The sequence below is a fragment of the Podarcis gaigeae genome (genome assembly GCF_964106915.1).
Source record: "Podarcis gaigeae genome assembly, chromosome: 15".
NCBI classification, from domain to species: Eukaryota; Metazoa; Chordata; class Lepidosauria; order Squamata; family Lacertidae; genus Podarcis; species Podarcis gaigeae.
Genome location: NC_139692.1, coordinates 29,853,021 through 29,870,322, shown reverse-complemented (window position 1 = coordinate 29,870,322; position 17,302 = coordinate 29,853,021). Strand labels below are relative to the sequence as shown.

The window sequence follows — 17,302 nt, the reverse complement described above, 5'->3', positions numbered from 1 at the left end:
AATCAAGATGGCGGTCTGAACCTTTTAAAACTGCTCAGCACATCTGCTGTGAAATGTATCAGCACAATTCATAGAGCAACCTACCTTTCCTCTTAGGCTTTCCCGGATTCCTGACTGGTCTCTGAAAGAAAAGGGAGGAGGGGGGAGTAAAGAAAAGAAAAAGTAGAGGAAGTCAAAATGTTGGAGTGAAGTTGTATTTACATGTGCCTAGGATTGGGCCACTTCAATTCGTTCAGGGGTGATCTGGCCAACTGGCGCACCAATGAATATCACGGCAACAGCTTCCTAGCCCAAGCAATTGAGTCAACTCTGTTGTGGGCAGTTCTGGTGTAGAAGGGGAAGGGAACTCTTGGGATTTTTTTTTCCAGAGCAGGATCAATCACATCCATCAACCAGAGCCCCCAAGCCATAGCTCTGGCAAGTGAACAAGGCAACAACAAGACTTTCAAGTTTGCATGTGGCGGATTAGCATAAGGAAAGCAGAGGATGGGGTGGGGGTGGGGAATAACCAAGCAGAGGCTAGGCACATCTCGCCTTTTCTTGAACGGGGTCCCTACTTCTCACTAGCAGTTTGAACAACAGCACTTTCTTGAAAGATGGTCTGCATTTCTAATTAAAATCTAATTGCTGTATTTCACTTGGCTGGCAGGGCTGATGTGAGCTGCAGCTGGGGGACATCTGAGAGGCAGTTACATTGGCTATCCATTCTCTAGAGTAGAGGAGATCTGTGCAAATTCCTTATCATGCTTTGTTCCAATTCTCTCTGGGGCACTTACGAAGTAGAAAGCAGTTGGTGGATATAAGCTGAGTAAGAGGACTCAGAATCCTCATTTTCCTGAGATGTTGAGGCCATACGCTCTGCAAGAGGAGATAGACCTGGGGATTAATAATCCTGTCAGGGTTGCAACTACAATCCAAGCTAGTGGTGGTGGGGAAACAGTGAGGGAGGGGACACATGGGGCAATGCCTCTCCCCCTTTAGCCCACTGTATGCGCCCTGCCCAGGGCTTTATGCGTGAACTGAAATAAACTTGAGGCCTAGCCTCTCTAATTTCAAAAATCAAGCCTGGGCAGGGCATATCCAATCTGCTTCCAGACCCAGACTTACAGGTATAATTTGAACAATGTGTTTAGCTCTGTGAGTTGCACTGCCAAATCCATGATGGGAAAGCTACATTCAATGGAGACCTCCATTTCTCAGCTCAGACCAGGGTCAAGACATGGGCTGGCCACACCCTCCGCCAGGGCTTGACTTGTGAAATTAAAGATCCTGGGACTCAAGCCTGCCAGGAACCCGTGTTCTCTCCCACTTCTTCTTCCCCACCTCCAATCCCATGGGAAGCTAGTGGTAATGCGATGGTGACAAGGGAAGTCACCAGAGCATGTGGAGTACAATGGTCAAGTCACCTCTGTCCAAAAGAGGCTGGGGCTAGTGAACCAGCTGGAGCATGAAAAAGACATTCTGAGCGACTGAGGCCACCTGAGCCCCCGTGGACAGGGCTAAAATGCATTTCCCACTTCACAATAATTCAAGAAGACCCTTTTTCCATTTAAAAGAAGGTTGGGGAGCAGAGAACAGGCTCAAATCAGTGGGTATTTACACACACACATTCTAGAATCATAGAATTGTAGAGTTGGAAGGGACCCCAAATGTCATATAGTCTAACCCCCCCCCCCCCACCAAGGGTCATCTGGTAGTTCAATCTCAGTTAAAATATCCATGACAGATGACCATCCAACCTCTGCTTAAAAACCTCCAAGGAAGGAGAGTCCACAACCACTGGCAGAGGAAGGGGGGGTGCGGTCAACCCCGGGTGTCATCCCTGAGGTGGAGTGACATTGCTGCCCCGCCCTCCTGGGATGCTGACCCCGCCCCCATGGGCAGCTAGCCCCCCCCCCCCGGTGCACAGCATGTGCGCCACTCCAGTTGCCGGAGCAACTAGCTCCGCCTCTGTCCACAACCTCCCAAGGGAGGCAGTTCCACTGTCAAACAGCATATGTCAAACACACACATACACAGCAAACACCACACCATAAAGATGCTTAGGATACTAAATGGCCACTTCCGGAAGCCTGGAAGGCAACCAACCTGCCTCTCTCGCCATGTGGGGCCTGTGTTCAGTATGCTCTGTACCTATTTTGCTCTTCTCCACTCTCCTCTTCTTGCTTGAGCTCCTCTCCTTGGGCTGACTCTCCTTCTCACTCTGGGCAAACTGAAGCAGACATTTAAAAGCAGAAGTATTTGTTAGCATCCGTTGAGAGTCTCCTGCTGCTTTGCCAGATGAATTTTAAGCCACCCCAAAGTTTGAGGAATGCCTTTATATCTTACTCTTTTCCTCCAGGGAGCTCAAAGTTGTGTACATGGCAGTGGCGTAGCGTGGGGGGTGCAAGGGGGGCCGGCCGCACCGGGCGCAACTTCTGGGGGGGCGCGCTTGCTGCCTCCGGAGTCGCCTAGGAGCCGCTGCCTGCCATGCCGCCCTGGCTGCTTCAGCCGCGTCCGACAGCCCGCTCGAGGCTCCTTCCGGCCGGGTCTCCCGACGGGGCGCTGCAGGCGGAGGCTCCGGCACCAAGCGCCACGCCGCCCAGGCTCGGGTCGCTGTCTGGACGCGCGCAGCCCGCCAAACGCGCCACCGGCGGCGAATGAAGCGCCCAGCCGGAGCCACCTGCGTTCTAGTGCCTGCGCGCCAAGACCGCCCACCCGCCCCGACGGGGCCCACCCACCCGCGCCGGAGGCCGGCCGAAGCACTGGCCCCAGAGGCGCCCCCTCCCCGCGCCAGAAAGAAGCCGCGTCGGGGCTAGCCGGGCCAGGGAGGGAGACCGAGAAGGCTGCGCCGCGACGCCCAAAGACGCGCATCTTGGCGCAAAGGGGCCTGCGGCACCCAGACGCGGAAGGGACCCTCTCCCCCTGACCCGCCACTGAACTGCAATTCCCAGCTCCCTTGGCAAATCCCAGTCCCCAATCCCCAAGATGCTTTATTTGAGGCAGGGGTCCTTTAATTGCAAAAACAACACCACGGAGGGCAGTAGTCACCACGGAGTTTGCCCCAGAGTACAGCCGTCAGTATTAATGACCATGGTTAGGGGGTAGGGGGCGCAAGTTACTTGCCTTGCCCCGGGTTAGGGGGCACAAATTACTTGCCTTGCCCCGGGTGCTGACAACCCACGCTACGCCACTGGTACATGGTCCCCCTCTTCTAAATTTTTATCCTCACAACAACCCTATAAGGTAGACTAGGCTGGGAGGCAGCGACTGGATCCCAAGGTAACAACACCCTGTGGGCTTTGTGGCTGGCTGAGGGATTTGAACCCTGGTATCTCCCAAGTCCTAGTCCAGCACTCAAACCACTATGCCTCACTGGCTCTGAAAAATAAGCTGTGGGCTCTTTAAGGATTGTAGACGGCCTCCCAGGTGGGGCAAAGCCACTGGAAAGAAAGGTCTTGAACCTTCAGATGTTTTTGGTCCTTGGCTGAGACAACATCTCCAGCAGATGATCTGTTCCACTCAGTGGCGTAGCGTGGGTTGTCAGCACCCGGGGCAAGGCAAGTAATTTGCACCCCCTAACCCGTGGATTTCCCCCCCTGACCCCTGGATTTGCGCCCCCTAACCCTAACCCCCAGATGTTGCGCCCGGTGCAGCCAGCCCCCCCTGCACCCCCCACGCTACACCACTGGTTCCACTCTCCCCCACACAATCCCTGGCAACTCCCAACCCATTTTGAGCCTGACGCTACTTCCTCTGGGCAGCTTTTAACTTTTTGCCATTGAGCATTTCAACCATGTACCATTAAGGTTGCTCGCTTCTTCTGCTTCCCTTTGCCAGAGCCCTCGTTAACAGTATGATGGGGGGTGGCTGAAGAGATGTTGGCTTTGTTGGAAGGCTTCGAGGATGATCGATTGGACACTCCTAGAATGAAAGGGGGAGGCATAACTGGTATTTGAGGCACAGAGATCTGGAAAACCTTGACCTTGGCTCTTTGCCCACCCAGGCGCTCCACTGGCACCCTGCCACTGACGCTGCAATTCTAGTGTTGCTTACCAAGATCAATATCTCCCCGTGCCCAAGATCCAGCATTCATATTCACTGTAAAGACCTGCTCAGCAATGGTCCTCTTCAATGTTAATTAAAAGATTCCTGTTTGCAGAACTTAATGGTCTTGTTGCTTTCTGTTCAGCATAGCTGGAAGACCAGTAGTGAGTTTAGCCTGTGAATTGTCCCTTATCAGCCCCTGCTCAAGCCTGCAACCCCTTCAGCATCCCACTCTTCTCCTTCTGACCTCTCCTTGGTGTCCCACCACCAATCCCTGGGGTCTGAGCTTTCCTCCCCTGGGGCTTCCCTGGCTACTCCTCTTTATCTAGCCAGTCCCTGACAGTTGCAGTGATTTAAAAGCAGAGAGTGCTGTTGTTGCACTCAGGTATTGCTCGAGGGCTTCCTACTTTAGCATCCAGCTGACCACTGTGAGAGCAGGATGCTGGGCTAGATGGGACATTGGCCTGATCCAGCAGGTTCTCCTTACGTTCTGCATGTGCATAAGGTGTGTGCCTCACATAAAGCTGTGTGGCAGCGATGGGCTAACTCTGTCCCCTGTTTCTGCTCCAGTGCCAGTCTGTGGGTAACAGCTTGGCAGTCTAGAACAGGGAGATTTCCACACTCAGGGAAGCTCCCTGGGTGCTTAAGAACCTGGAAAACAGAAACTTTTGCAAGCACACAGAATCTGCTCTGCAACTTTCCTCCCTGCCCTGTATATTTCAGGTCGAGCTTTGATCCTGCCACTCTGCCAAGCCATTAAACTTACCATCGACGGGGACCTTGCCGCTGCCGCCGCTCCCTCCGTGCTTGCTGCTGCTGCCGCCACTGGAATCGTAGCCACCGGTCACTTTCCCACTATGCCTGTAGAGTCGGCCTGAGCCAAAGCCAGACTTGTTGCTGCAACATCCACCGGAACCACAGCAGGACCCCTTGCTTCCGCAACCGGCCGATCCACAGCAGGACCCCTTGCTTCCGCAACCGCCTGATCCGCAACAGGACCCCTTGCTTCCGCAACCGCGTGAACCGCAACAGGACCCCTTGCTTCCGCAACCGCCTGATCCGCAACAAGACCCCTTGCTTCCGCAACCACCTGATCCGCAACAGGACCCCTTGCTTCCGCAACCGGCCGATCCGCAACAGGACCCCTTGCTTCCGCAACCAGCCGATCCACACCCTGACACGCCACCCTCGTTGCTGATGACTCCGCCAGAGGCAGAGGGTGTGATTTTCTCATTCATGCTTTCTGCAACACTGGAGGCAATCTCTGTCGGCGGGTTGGTGTTACTGGTCAGCGATGTGAGGTCTTTGCCGGAGCTGAAGGAAACTTTGCTGCTGCCGCCGCCTGGACCAGTGATGGCCTCGCCCACTGCACAGGACAAAAGGTGACATCTAAGATGGGTGAGTTTTAATGCTGGAAGCTGCCCTGGGATGGTAGCTGAAGGGCAGGCAATAAATAAATGACAGCTTGAGATTTTGGTGACTTGTTTTTAAGTACTGAACCTGAAAATATAAACAAACTGAACAAGCTGAGCCTTTGGTGTCATTGACCCTGTCCTGTGGAACTCTCTGCCACTAGAGATCCAGCAGGCAGCTTCTCTGCCAACCTTTTAAATGCCTGATGACAACTTTTCTATTTCACCAGTCCAATTAAGCATACATCTCCCACAATGGTCTACTGATGTTTGTTTTTAATTCTTTTGCTTTTAACTTGTTTTTAATTTCTTATACTTTTACTGTATGGTTTCATATTATTTTCTGCTAGGGGGAGTGGGAACTTTGGAAGGAATTTAAAAGGGCATGTTTTAAAGTTCTAACAGCCTATATTTCCACGCTTTGCTTTGCTGCATATTCAATGATTTTAAATCTTGGCTGGGGTTCTCTCACCAGATCCTTGCCCCAAACCTGGAACTTGGCATCCAGGGAATTCTTTTTTTATACCTAAATTTTCTTTCCCAACGAATATTCCCCCCCAACTCATTAAATCTCCACAATGACCCTGTGATGGAGGCTAGGCTGAGAGGGGCAGTGACTGTCCCCCAATATCACCCTAGGGAGTTTCGTGGCTGAGTGGGGATTTGAACCCTGGTCACACCCAGGTCTTAGTCCTGTAGGATAATCAGCCTCATATAACCAACATGCTTATATCTAATTAATGCATGAAGGGGTTAATGTCATACAGTAAGCTGTCCTGTCAGGTTTAGCTAGATCACTCCCCATCAGGGAAGAAGGTAATCGAGCCTGTTGTTGTACTCCAGTCAACCAGAGAATCTCAGCATGTGAAGCGGTTTTGATCTGGTTGCTCCTGCTTAACCACACGGCTCTAACAAGCCTTTCTTGTGTTCATATACCAATAATTTAGGAACTTTCACCACTGTGTAACTAAGCCAAATTTTATTGCCTCTGGTTTTTTACTGCTGTGTGAAAAAGCACATGAATCTGACATTTGGAGAATTTGTAGGTGAACAATTTTTAACATACCAAATGTATGGTCTTTTACTATGCTGGGGGAAGAGAGGACTATTTTGGAACTCAGAAGGGCATATTTTAAAGATATAACAGCCTATATTTCCATGTTTTAGCTTGCAGCATGTTTTGTGATTTTAAATTTCTGCTGGGCTTCTCTCACCAAAGAGTACTCACCCCAAACTTGGATCTTAGCATCCAGGAATTCTCCTTTTATATAGCTATATTTTGCTTGCCAGCCAACAAGTCCAATACCCTAAGCCATCACACCACAATGACTTTTGCCCAATGGGCACCAGGCAAGGCCTTTGGGGGTACTCAGAGATGCTGTGCTGGCAACCCCTGAATCAATCAGTTCAAGAATATCCCAGTTCTTTAAGCCCTTGTCTCTGCCACCCCGAAATAAAACCAAGTTCTCCCAGTGTTTCAGCAAAAGACACCGAAAACCCCACAGTCCATACCCTGCACCCTCATCCACCTTGCGGAATGAGACTAGGAAGAGCCTCTCACCTGGCTCCAATTCAAGAATCTCTTTCTGTAGGTCTCTCTCGCTAACAGCACCTTCATGCTGCAAAGAAAAAGCAGTACAAAAGGCAGGCATTTTAACAGACTCATTTGGGTTGGAACTAGGCTGCAATAGGCCCAAATGGGAACACAGAAAGAGCCATGCTGGATGAGAACCCTCCAGCCCAGCACAGTTTTTCCCCAGGAAGGGCCCTGCTGAATGGCCTGATGGAACAACTCCTGCATTGCATGCAAAAGAGGACCAGTTCAACCCCCAGTAGCATCTCCAGCTAGCACTGGGAAGGAGAGCATATTTCCCCCACTATTTATTTAGCAAGATTTATATACCACATATTAATATATATATAAGCAGTTTGTAGGTCCCCAGAGACTGGTAATTCGAATCTATTCTGGAGGCAGAACAAAACCTCTATGTCATTATTTTGTCCAATCCTCTTTCCTAAGTCCTTTAAACTAGTGCAGTGTTTTTCAACCACTGTTCCGTGGCACACTAGTGTACCTCGAGATGTTGCCTGGTGTGCCGTGGGAAAAATCGAAAAATCAAAAAAATTAAAAAATGAAGTATTTTATAATTTTTCATATTTCTGTTTACTTACTATTTCATAATAAAGTAATTATAAAATACTTTCTTTGTGTTTATTTGATTCCTATTCAAGAGAATTACTTTATATATAGTCAATATAGGCACAGAGTTAAATTTTTTAACATTTTCTAATGGTGGTGTGCCTCGTGATTTTTTTAATGAAACAAGTATGCCTTTGCCCCAAAAAGGTTGAAAAACACTGAACTAGTGACCATCACTGCATGCATTGTAAATGTCTGTTGACTGTTTCCAACATATAGGGCCCTCATACAGCCAGGCCAGCTGCCCTCTTCCTGAGTTGGCGGCCTTCAGAGCACAACTCGGCCACTGGATTCTGACCCCAGGTCAACTCACCTCCAGGGATGCGGCAGACTTGCTTGCGACTTCCTCTGCATTGGGCAAGGCTAAGAGGCTTGTCATGGACTGCTTAGTCCCATTCTTCCCTTTGGCAGCGGACAATTGGCTCCCCAGCCTGGTCGCACTGGTGCTTCCTCCCGGAACTGGGATAGGTCAGAGAAGGAGAAGAGGCAGGAGTGAACGGCCTTGCAAGATGGGCAGCGGGCAGGGGGCTTTGGACAAGTGTGAAGCACACCATTTGTCTTTCTCTGGAGGGCCCCTAGCCTTGACTCCGCTACCAGTTCCTTTTCCCGCACCCCCCGAAAAAGCAGAATGTACCTTTTCGAAGCTCTGGTCCTTTCTTGTCCAGGAGGCTGGTGGACTTCCTCTCAATTGTTGAGGTCTTACTGGCCTCCTCGGTGCTTGTCTTGGGCAAGGAGGAGTCTTTAATCATAACCATAATCATAATCATAGTCAGCCTCTAAAATAGCTGAGATGTCTATGGCGGAGCAAAAAAAGCCCCCGAATGTGGCGTTTAGCCTCTGCATTTGACATGCAGGGAATGTATTTAACTTTAGTCATGGACAGTGCTTTTTTTCTTAAAAAATGTTTAGATGTACTCTCATTTTCCTACTCATATTGAAATACTGCCCCTCAATGAGACCAAACTCAGATTCACAAAATGTTTAGGGGTATGCGTACCCCAGCGTATCCCCCAGCCCCCACCCACGAAAAAAAGCACTGGGTTTCATATTTCAGTGGGATTCTCTCAGCAGTTTATCAATCCAAACAAAGGCACACAGCTTAAATTCTACATGTTAATTTTTCTTGTTGAAAATTTCACCGATTCACCTTTTTTTGCAAACTACTTTGAGGGAGTTGTCGTTTTTTACAATCAAGCGGTGTATAAATTTTATGAAATAAATAATAAGGCAAGAAAATAAAAAGAAAAAGGAAACTTATATAGTGTATCATCTAAAACAGGGGGAAACCAGCAACAGGGAACGGCTGCAAAAGTTATTAAAAGCAGCGCAACAAATCTACTTAAAGACAACAGTGGATTCTTTGCAGCTAGGAAAGTCAGGAAGGAAACAAACTGGAATGGATAAGGAGAGGACATAGCTTAACCTACGCATAAGCCTTGATGAGAAAATCAGGACTGGGGCACAAAAAATGGTTTGTCCAGGGGTGCCTTAGGGAGAGAGAGAGAGAGAGAGAGAGAGAGAGAGAGAGGGAGAGAGAGCGAGCAGCAAGTGGTCATTCCATGAAAGCCGTTCCTGGCCATGTACCTCGTTTTTTAGCTGGGGGTCCCCGATCTCCGACATCCACCGTGTGGACCATCTTGTCAGGAGGGAGCAAGAAGCCTTCTCTCTGGAAGCGTTCCTGCAGCTTCCTCAAGTGGTGAGCCATCTTCTTCTCAAGCATGTTCTGTTTCTGCAGGGTGCACAAAGGGCAGAGCCCCGTCACTGTTTCAGGATTCATTCCAGGGTCCTTTGCAACCTCTCATCATGCTGGATCCAAGGGGAGACGTTGAGCCCCCCCCCCCCAAACTGGCAAAGGCACTGCCCCTTTCATTTTGCACCATAGACACTCAGAAGTAGCATGAGAGAATTCTTAGTTTGCATGCCTCACCACTTTTCAGGCTGGGGGTGGGAGGCCCACTAAGCATGCCTAGCTGGAACACACACACACACAAAAACCCAACAGCAAGTACTGGGTGTAATTCATGGACCAAGTTATTTGGCAACTGCCCAATGATGATCAGCTGGATAGCTCAGTTGGTTAGAGTATGGTGCCAATAACTTCAAGGTTGTAGGTTCAATCCCCTGCTGCTGTATTGCAGGGGGTTGGACTAGAGACGGTCTAACAATTCTATGATTTGCCAGATTTTGCCCCTATGAACTGGGCATCGGTACCTTCTGTCTGTTTTCTATGATGAATTTCTAATTTCTCCAGTCTAAACAGAGCAATTTTGCAATACCAAAGGGGAGCAAGTGAAAGGAAGCCAGTAATTAAATCATTCCCTCCGTAATGAACAGGAACTGACCAATTGAAGGACACTTAAGAGACAACTCTGTACTCCATGCTTGATAGGAAGTACAAGGAACAAAAAAAAAAATTCTGACGAAAGAAGAATGGATACAAAAACTTATGGCAAAACGTACTGGAAGAATAATAAATCAGGATAACAAACTTTTTATGAAGGAATGGAAATGGTATATTGAATATTTACAAAAAGATTGCAAACAGATAAAAACATTGGCAGGACTATTGTAATAACCTGCAGTTTTTAAAATATAGATATATGAAAATAGATGAATAAAAGAATGATTTAATATAACTTATAATATGCAGGGAATGGTGATATAAAATTTAACAAATCACAGAAAAGGGAGGAAGGAAGTCGATATTGAAATGTCTGAATTATTGTTAAATTGCTACTGAAATGTATATAAATGAAAATCATATTGTTTTTGAAAAAAGGAATAAACTTTTAACTAACATTGCAGGGGGGCCTTTGCTAAATAAAGGTTGCTGTTGGGTAAACATTAGGGAAGGGTCTTGGCTAGGAGGATGGGAACTTCTGGATAATATAGAACTACGTAGATGAAATGCTGGTCAGAATCTCCTTTCAGCTGATTGTGGCACCCTACCATGACTGCTCAGATGTCAGCCAAGACCCACACAGCTGCCAGCCGCCTTCCCTGCCCCTCTTCCACTTACCCTTTTCAGCTTGTCTTCCTTGCTCTTCCTCCTCTGCTCTTCAATCCTTGCTTCCCGTTTAACGTCGTCACCAATTTTCATCAGGAGCAGCATTTCCTTCTTCCTCCATTCCTGGGAAACAAAGACTCATCAGCCGTTAGTCACCTGTTTCTGTGCTGTCCCTGTTTTCAGCTGGGTGTAAAACAGCAAAGGGGACCCAACTCCCAGCAGCCCCAGTGGCTAGGGTGAATGAGGTTGGGTGCCACCTCCTGTTCCAGCTTCCCTTTGTGGTTACCTCTTCCATTTTCTTCCGTAGGAGGAGCTGCTTGCGTTTTTCCAAGCCTTGCTTCTTTTTGTCGTCCTGAGCCAAGGCGAGCTGTCGGTTCTCTTCTGCCAACTGCTCCAGTTTTTCCAGCTCCTGGTTAATCAACTCTAAATATCTTTTTGAAGAAAAAAGGCAAAGGATTGATTAGAATGGCTTGGCTGGTCCTCACCCCATTTCCTCTTCTTTGCTCAAGTTTCTCGGCTAACCTGGGGACTTCAGGTAGGCCCTGGAGGTCTGGCAACTTGATGTAAAGCTGAAAGCTCATTCCCCCCCCCTCCTCGCATGCCATCTGGTGGCCCCAAACCAATTTGTGGAAGGGTAAGAGATTGATTACTTGTAGGTTTGAGCCCCACTTTGAGCTAAAGATTCCTGCATCACAGGAGGTTGGTCTAGAAGATGACTCTTGTGGTCCCTTCCAACTCTTACGACCTGCAGTTCATTGTTTCGGCCCATTTCTCCTGTTTTTAATTCCTGTTTTTTCTTGCTGTTTATGCAGAAGAGGATTGCAAGAGAGGCTTCAAAGGAGCACCAGGCCCAAGCGGGGCAGGCTGGTTTTGTGGTGTCACTCAGCAAACCACACAAAGGTCCGCTTTAGACTTCATGTGCAAAAATGCCCTCAAGACTCCTCCCCCTACCCATCTGCTTTGGGCACCTGTTCCTCATCACGGTCTCCTGCTCCTGTATTGTGGGCCTCTCCTCTTTCAGCATCCAGTCCCGATATTTCGACGTGTCGGCGGCCTCCGGAAGATGCTGAGTGTCTTGGAGCTTGGTGATCTGCTTCTCAAGCATTTTCTGGAATTCAGAGGGTTAGAGGGATGTGGGCATCAGGGCTTTTGCTTGGGACATTGCTGCCAGCAAGTCGTCACTTGGGGTTGGGTGAGCAGAGGACCGCATCAGACCAATTTAGTGGGGTAGGAGAGCTTAAAACAATGCCAATATTTTTCACATCCAGCAACCAATGCGCCCCTTGGGTTTCAGATAGTAGTACATGGGGTAGACGGATCTAAAAAGCCTGGGACACAAATTTTCATGGCCGTCCAGCGGCTACGGTGGCTCATTTACCAGAGGTAATGTATTTGGTGTTAACTCTGGAAGCGTATACTCAATTCTGACCAAACAAAGCACAATACAGTGGTACCTCCGGTTACATACGCTTCAGGTTACAGACTCTGCTAACCCAGAAATATTACCTCGGGTTAAGAACCTTGCTTCAGGATAAGAACAGAAATTGTGCTCCAGCGGCATGGCGGCAGCGGGAGGCCCCATTAGCTAAAATGGTGCTTCAGGTTAAGAACAGTTTCAGATTAACAACGGACCTCCGGAATGAATTAAGTTCTTAACCCAAGGTACCACTGTATACATCAGGAGCCCAAGATGGTGCACATGGTTCTCCCATCCACATTTTATCCTCACAACAACCCTGTGAGGTAGGCTAGGCAGGAAGTCAAGCCTCTTATCAAGTTTGCAATATGCTCTTTGTTTGTAGCAGCTGAGCAGAGGCAGAAGGAGATCTTAAAAAATGGTCCCATGACTTGCCTGTTCTCTGATGTAGTGTTTCTCAAACTCCAGCTTGAGGGAGGTCAGGTACTGCCTGTATTCATTGAATTCCTTCAGGGTACACACCACCTAGGAGGCAAAAAGGAGTCAGGCATCCATGGGAAAGGTTCTTTTTAAAAAAAAAAAATTTGGTTTTTCAGATTAAAGTTTTACAATCACATATCCAACATACAACATAAAAACACGATTCCAAGGAATCTCTTGGACCTCCTCCCCTTTGTGGGTCCTTTTGTTAATTATTTCCTCCTGCATCTTTCATGATAATCCAGATCTTTTACATCTCCATTATGTCCAAAATTCACCATTAAACTATGTTATTCCAATCCTACTAACGATGTTAGCTGTTTAAGATGGTTTTTAAGATAAATTATAAATTTCCCCTATTCCTTATTAAAATTTTGGTCTTCCTGATTTCTGACTCTTCTGGTCATTTTAGCCGTTTCTGCATAATCCATCAACTTAATCTGCTATTCTTCTCTGGTAGGGACTTTATCTTCTTTCCATCTCTGAGCCACCATGGGAAAAGGTTCAAGAGCCCTCAGTGCACTTCCATGCTCCCCACCAGCAGTGTTGACATTCTAAGTCCCTGTCTGAAATCTGTTTATTCAGATGCTACAGCTCTTCCCCTAAGATTCTAGTCCTCGTGGCTCTGGAGAGAAGACAGATATAAATATAAACACAGGAAGCTGCCTATCAATCCATCTAGCTCTGTATGGCCCACACTGGCTGGCAGCAGCTCTGTGGGGTTACAAGCACAGTCTCTCACAGCCCTACCTGGATATGCTACAGCCCTACTCCTTTAAGATGTTTTTTTTTTCTATAGGATTTGCAGCTTTTAATATAACTTCTAGGCTGTTTTGAGGTGACATCAATGGTGTTGTTTGTTGATCGCCTTGTAAAAAACTGTTTCTGGCATGGTGTTGGTTTTTTTATATCTGTCATTTTGCAGTCCTGATTGTCTCGCTAGAAAAGCACAGGGATGTAGCGGCATCAATGTCTGGAGCAGCTCAACTTGCCTTGTTCTTGTCAGTGATGTGGCCTGCCTTTTTGAGCCTCCGCAGGTTGTCTTTCCGCTTGTAGTAGGCACGCAGGTGTGGGTCGTGGAGGCTCTTATAGCTGGGTGCCATGAGTTTGCAGTATGGGTCATTCAGGTCAAAAGTGGCAGATGGCTGGTAAAGCTGGGGATTATTATTATTATTATTATTATTATTATTATTATTATTATTATTATTCCTATACCACCATTCATCCAAAGATCTCAGGTTCACGGCAAGATAAAAACACACAAAATGCACGCTAAAAACAAGAACAAAACAAAACAATAGCCCCTCCTGTGCAGAAATACAGCAATACATCAAAAAGGGTCAGGGAATGAGACAGGACATTCCATTCAAGTATCAGGAAGAACTTTCTGACAGCAAGGTCTATTTGACAGTGGAATGGACTCCCTCGGGAGGTTGTGGACTATCCTTCCTTGGAAGCTTTCAAGCAGAGGTGGGATGGCCATCTGTCAGGGATGCTTCAGTGGAGATTCCAGCCTTGCAGGGGGTTGGACTAGATGGCCCTTGGGGTCCCTTCCGACTCTACAATTCTATGATTCTAACAAAGGATCTCTCAGACTCCGAAGCAGCCTTCTTCCCCAAGCTGTTGGGTCTCCAGATGCTTGTGGAGTACAACTCCCACCAGCCGCAGCTGGCCTGGACGTCAGGAGTTGTATCCCTGGGGGGGACTGATTGGAGAACCTTACTTTGAAGCGGGGGGTCAACACAGTTCCAGGTGCATTGCTGGTTCCACAGAACTAACTGCAATGTCTATTTGGAATGCTTTATTGTCTAGGACTGGAGCACGGTCTTTTCAGCAGTGGCTCCCCTTTTGTGGAACACTTTCCCCAGGGAACCTCACCTGAAGCCATCATTAAACATCTTTAGGTACTGGGCCATTCCCCACCCCCTCTGTCAGGCTTTGGGATTTAAATTATCTGTGGTCTTGTCCGGGGGGTGAGTGGGTGGGATGTTTTAGTCCCGCCTTTTTAAAATGTGGTTGTGTGTGTGCATAGATGTCCTCTGTTCACCTTTTCACCCAAATTGGTCCTGTAGAACATAGTGTTTGAGCCTGGCAGGAAAGGGATTTTGGTAAAGAGTGGCATGTCCAGGATCTGGTTGGGTCCCACGGCTGGCATCTGCTTCCCAGGCCCCACCTGGAAGAGTCAAAACATCCACGTGTCAGCAGGGAGAGTTGCTGCAGTTGCCCATTCACTTTAGGGTTTCTTTAGAAAGGTCTCTTGAAGATGCAACAAAAAACCCACGCCTTGCCAGTGTGTGCGTGGTACTGCCAATTGCTTCACACAACTGCAGCTCCAGAAGCACACCACAAAGTTCCAGTAACCTATTTTCAGGCACATGTTTTCAAGCTACATAGCTACTCTGCTGCTTGCCCACTGTATTGGGCATGGGATAGGCCAAACAGCTTTGTGCTCAGAGTGTCAGTGGTCTAGGCGGCCGGCCCTTAGCCTGGCATCCTTCAGACTTTTTGGACTCTGATTCCCATCAGCCCCAGGCATCAGGTTGGGGGATTCTGGGTGGGTTGGTGGGACACAGAGCAAACCTCCCCCAGAAGCAGATTGATCTTAGGTCCCATAATGTGGACAGGTGGACCACTAACTGTCCATTGCCTAGCCTAGGAACATGAGTCAGAGATTTCCCCTCCCCGGCTTGCATTTCTTGCTGGTTCCCCCTCCCTGACTCCAGCTCCAAAAGAGGGTGGCGTCAGCACTCACGTCTACAACGTCTTCGTCCGGTTCCATAGCTTCGAGCGCCGTCCGGGCGCTCTCGGTCAGGTAATGTCCCATAGCTGCCTTCAGCAGCCCTCGGTTGGGGTACGTCATCTTGAGGTTCAGTCTGGCTTGTTGCCCTCAGAGGACATGGCCTCCAACTGCCACCTCCACAGAGGCCTTCTAGAACTCTCCGAGACATTGTTAGCAACAGGGGAGTTCCACCAGCAGTTCTCTGTGGAGCTCTCAAGATCTTTGATGTTCTGTTCCGAGGGGGGAAATCCGGCGATGGAATCCACCATTGCTGTCTGGATTCTTAATGACTCCAAACACTCACCTCTGCACCACAGAGGATGCTAGCAGGCTTGCTTTGCTAAACACGGGGATTATTGTTATTATTTTGCAAATATATTTGTTTCATTTTATAATGTATACCAGAACAGAGAGAACAGTTATAACAACAGATTTTTAAAAAATCAAAGTTGAGAAACAAAACTATAAAACAGGCACGCAGAATGAGTGCAGTTGCACATGGGTAAAAAAAACCCAAGTCCAAGTAAATGCAGTAATATTAGCATCATCTGATGATCGACACTAAAATCACAGATCTGCCAAGCTTTCGACCATAGTTGTATTGAAATACTGCTTCCTGGGCCTATTTAGTTTTCTATGTGTTGTATATAAATGTAAATAAGAGCATATAGCCTAAGGACACCCCAGTCTCTGCTGACCTTTGTCCCAAGGAAACCAAACCCTGGGTAAGTACAGTCGTACCTTGGTTTTCAAACAGCTTAGTTCTCGAACTTTTTGGCTCCCGAACACCGCAAACCTGGAAGTGAGTGTTCCGGTTTGCGAACTATTTTTGGAAGCCGAACATCCGACAGGTCTTCTGCGGCTTCTGATTGGCTGCAGGAGCTGCGCTTTGGTTTCCGAACGTTTTGGAAGTTGAACGGACTTCTGGAATGGATTCCGTTCAGCTTCCAAGGTACGACTGTACTTGGAACCCCTGGGTTTTCTTACCACCCAGAGATTGGGTTGGTGTGTAACACTACTCTATCCTGAGGACTCACCTATAACAGTCAGGATACCTCTGTGGACATTGTGCCTCTTGCAGATTGGGCACTGCATGCTGAAAGTCTCCTACACGTATTGATCACGGAAATGAAGAGATGGTTCTTCCCATGTTACACATTGAGCAGGAGGAATTGAATGTCCCAGTATGTGATGATGATCACTGATCTCAGAATACCTCTAGAAAGGGGGATGGTGGAACAAATGGATAGAGGGGCAAGCCTGATGTGCTTGTTCGCGTGTTTCATAAAATTTATACACCGCCTGATTGTAAAAAAAAAAACACCAACCACCTCAAAGCAGTTTATGAAGAAAATGAAACCATAAAATTATCAGTTAAAACAACTCCTTAAAACCAGCAACAAATTGCAGGGCGCATCTTAGGGCACAATAGTGGCAGCTTTTCAAAGGATGACGACTTTGCAAAGATCTCTCATAAAAATACACACACATCCTATGAGGGTTCAGTCTGTGGAATCTGTGGACGGTTTCATACCACGGTCTTGCTGCAATGCACCAGATCCCTGATTTACATGGTTTTGTTAACGGAGATAGATGTGATCTGTGATCTGGTGGTGGTTGGGGGAGCGGGTAAAATATATGAAAAATTATGCCATTTTGCCATTTCCCGTTATTTGATACATGTGCCTATTCTCCCTTTTTGTCCTCATACAGTACATGCAATTTCACACTTTTTTCTCCCTCCAGGACATTCTACTTTCCTCCTCCCTTTCCAATGGTTCCCTTTCCACCCCCACCTTCTCAGTTGCCCCACTTTTTGTCTGTGGGGCTGCATCCCCTGTCTCTCAAGAAGATCGTCACAGCAAGGGGGAAACCAGTGTAGGAGCAGCTGCTCTGATGTTTCATTTCCTCTACCCTCCCCATTCCTTTTTCCTTTTGTGCTGCATCCGTTTCATCGTGAGCTTGCAGCTAATGATTGTCT

General features: G+C 47.8%; 1 protein-coding gene across 1 annotated transcript in view; it reads right to left on the bottom strand.

The window, feature by feature from the left end:
- Positions 1 to 15,463, bottom strand: part of FSIP2 (fibrous sheath interacting protein 2) — a 40,646-nt gene extending 25,183 nt beyond the window's left edge. Inside the window, exons 1-16 of the mRNA XM_083714248.1 lie at positions 15,295 to 15,463; positions 14,590 to 14,715; positions 13,535 to 13,696; positions 12,498 to 12,587; positions 11,614 to 11,753; positions 10,932 to 11,076; positions 10,658 to 10,768; positions 9,223 to 9,367; positions 8,273 to 8,377; positions 7,952 to 8,097; positions 7,000 to 7,057; positions 4,793 to 5,392; positions 3,782 to 3,903; positions 2,134 to 2,212; positions 777 to 858; positions 85 to 121 (exon numbers count right to left, since the gene is read on the bottom strand). Of these exons, the coding sequence (XP_083570374.1) occupies positions 85 to 121; positions 777 to 858; positions 2,134 to 2,212; positions 3,782 to 3,903; positions 4,793 to 5,392; positions 7,000 to 7,057; positions 7,952 to 8,097; positions 8,273 to 8,377; positions 9,223 to 9,367; positions 10,658 to 10,768; positions 10,932 to 11,076; positions 11,614 to 11,753; positions 12,498 to 12,587; positions 13,535 to 13,696; positions 14,590 to 14,715; positions 15,295 to 15,402 (2,256 nt within the window). The 5' untranslated portion in view covers positions 15,403 to 15,463. The remainder of the gene's footprint in view (positions 1 to 84; positions 122 to 776; positions 859 to 2,133; positions 2,213 to 3,781; positions 3,904 to 4,792; positions 5,393 to 6,999; positions 7,058 to 7,951; positions 8,098 to 8,272; positions 8,378 to 9,222; positions 9,368 to 10,657; positions 10,769 to 10,931; positions 11,077 to 11,613; positions 11,754 to 12,497; positions 12,588 to 13,534; positions 13,697 to 14,589; positions 14,716 to 15,294) is intronic.
- Positions 15,464 to 17,302: the final 1,839 nt, after the last annotated feature.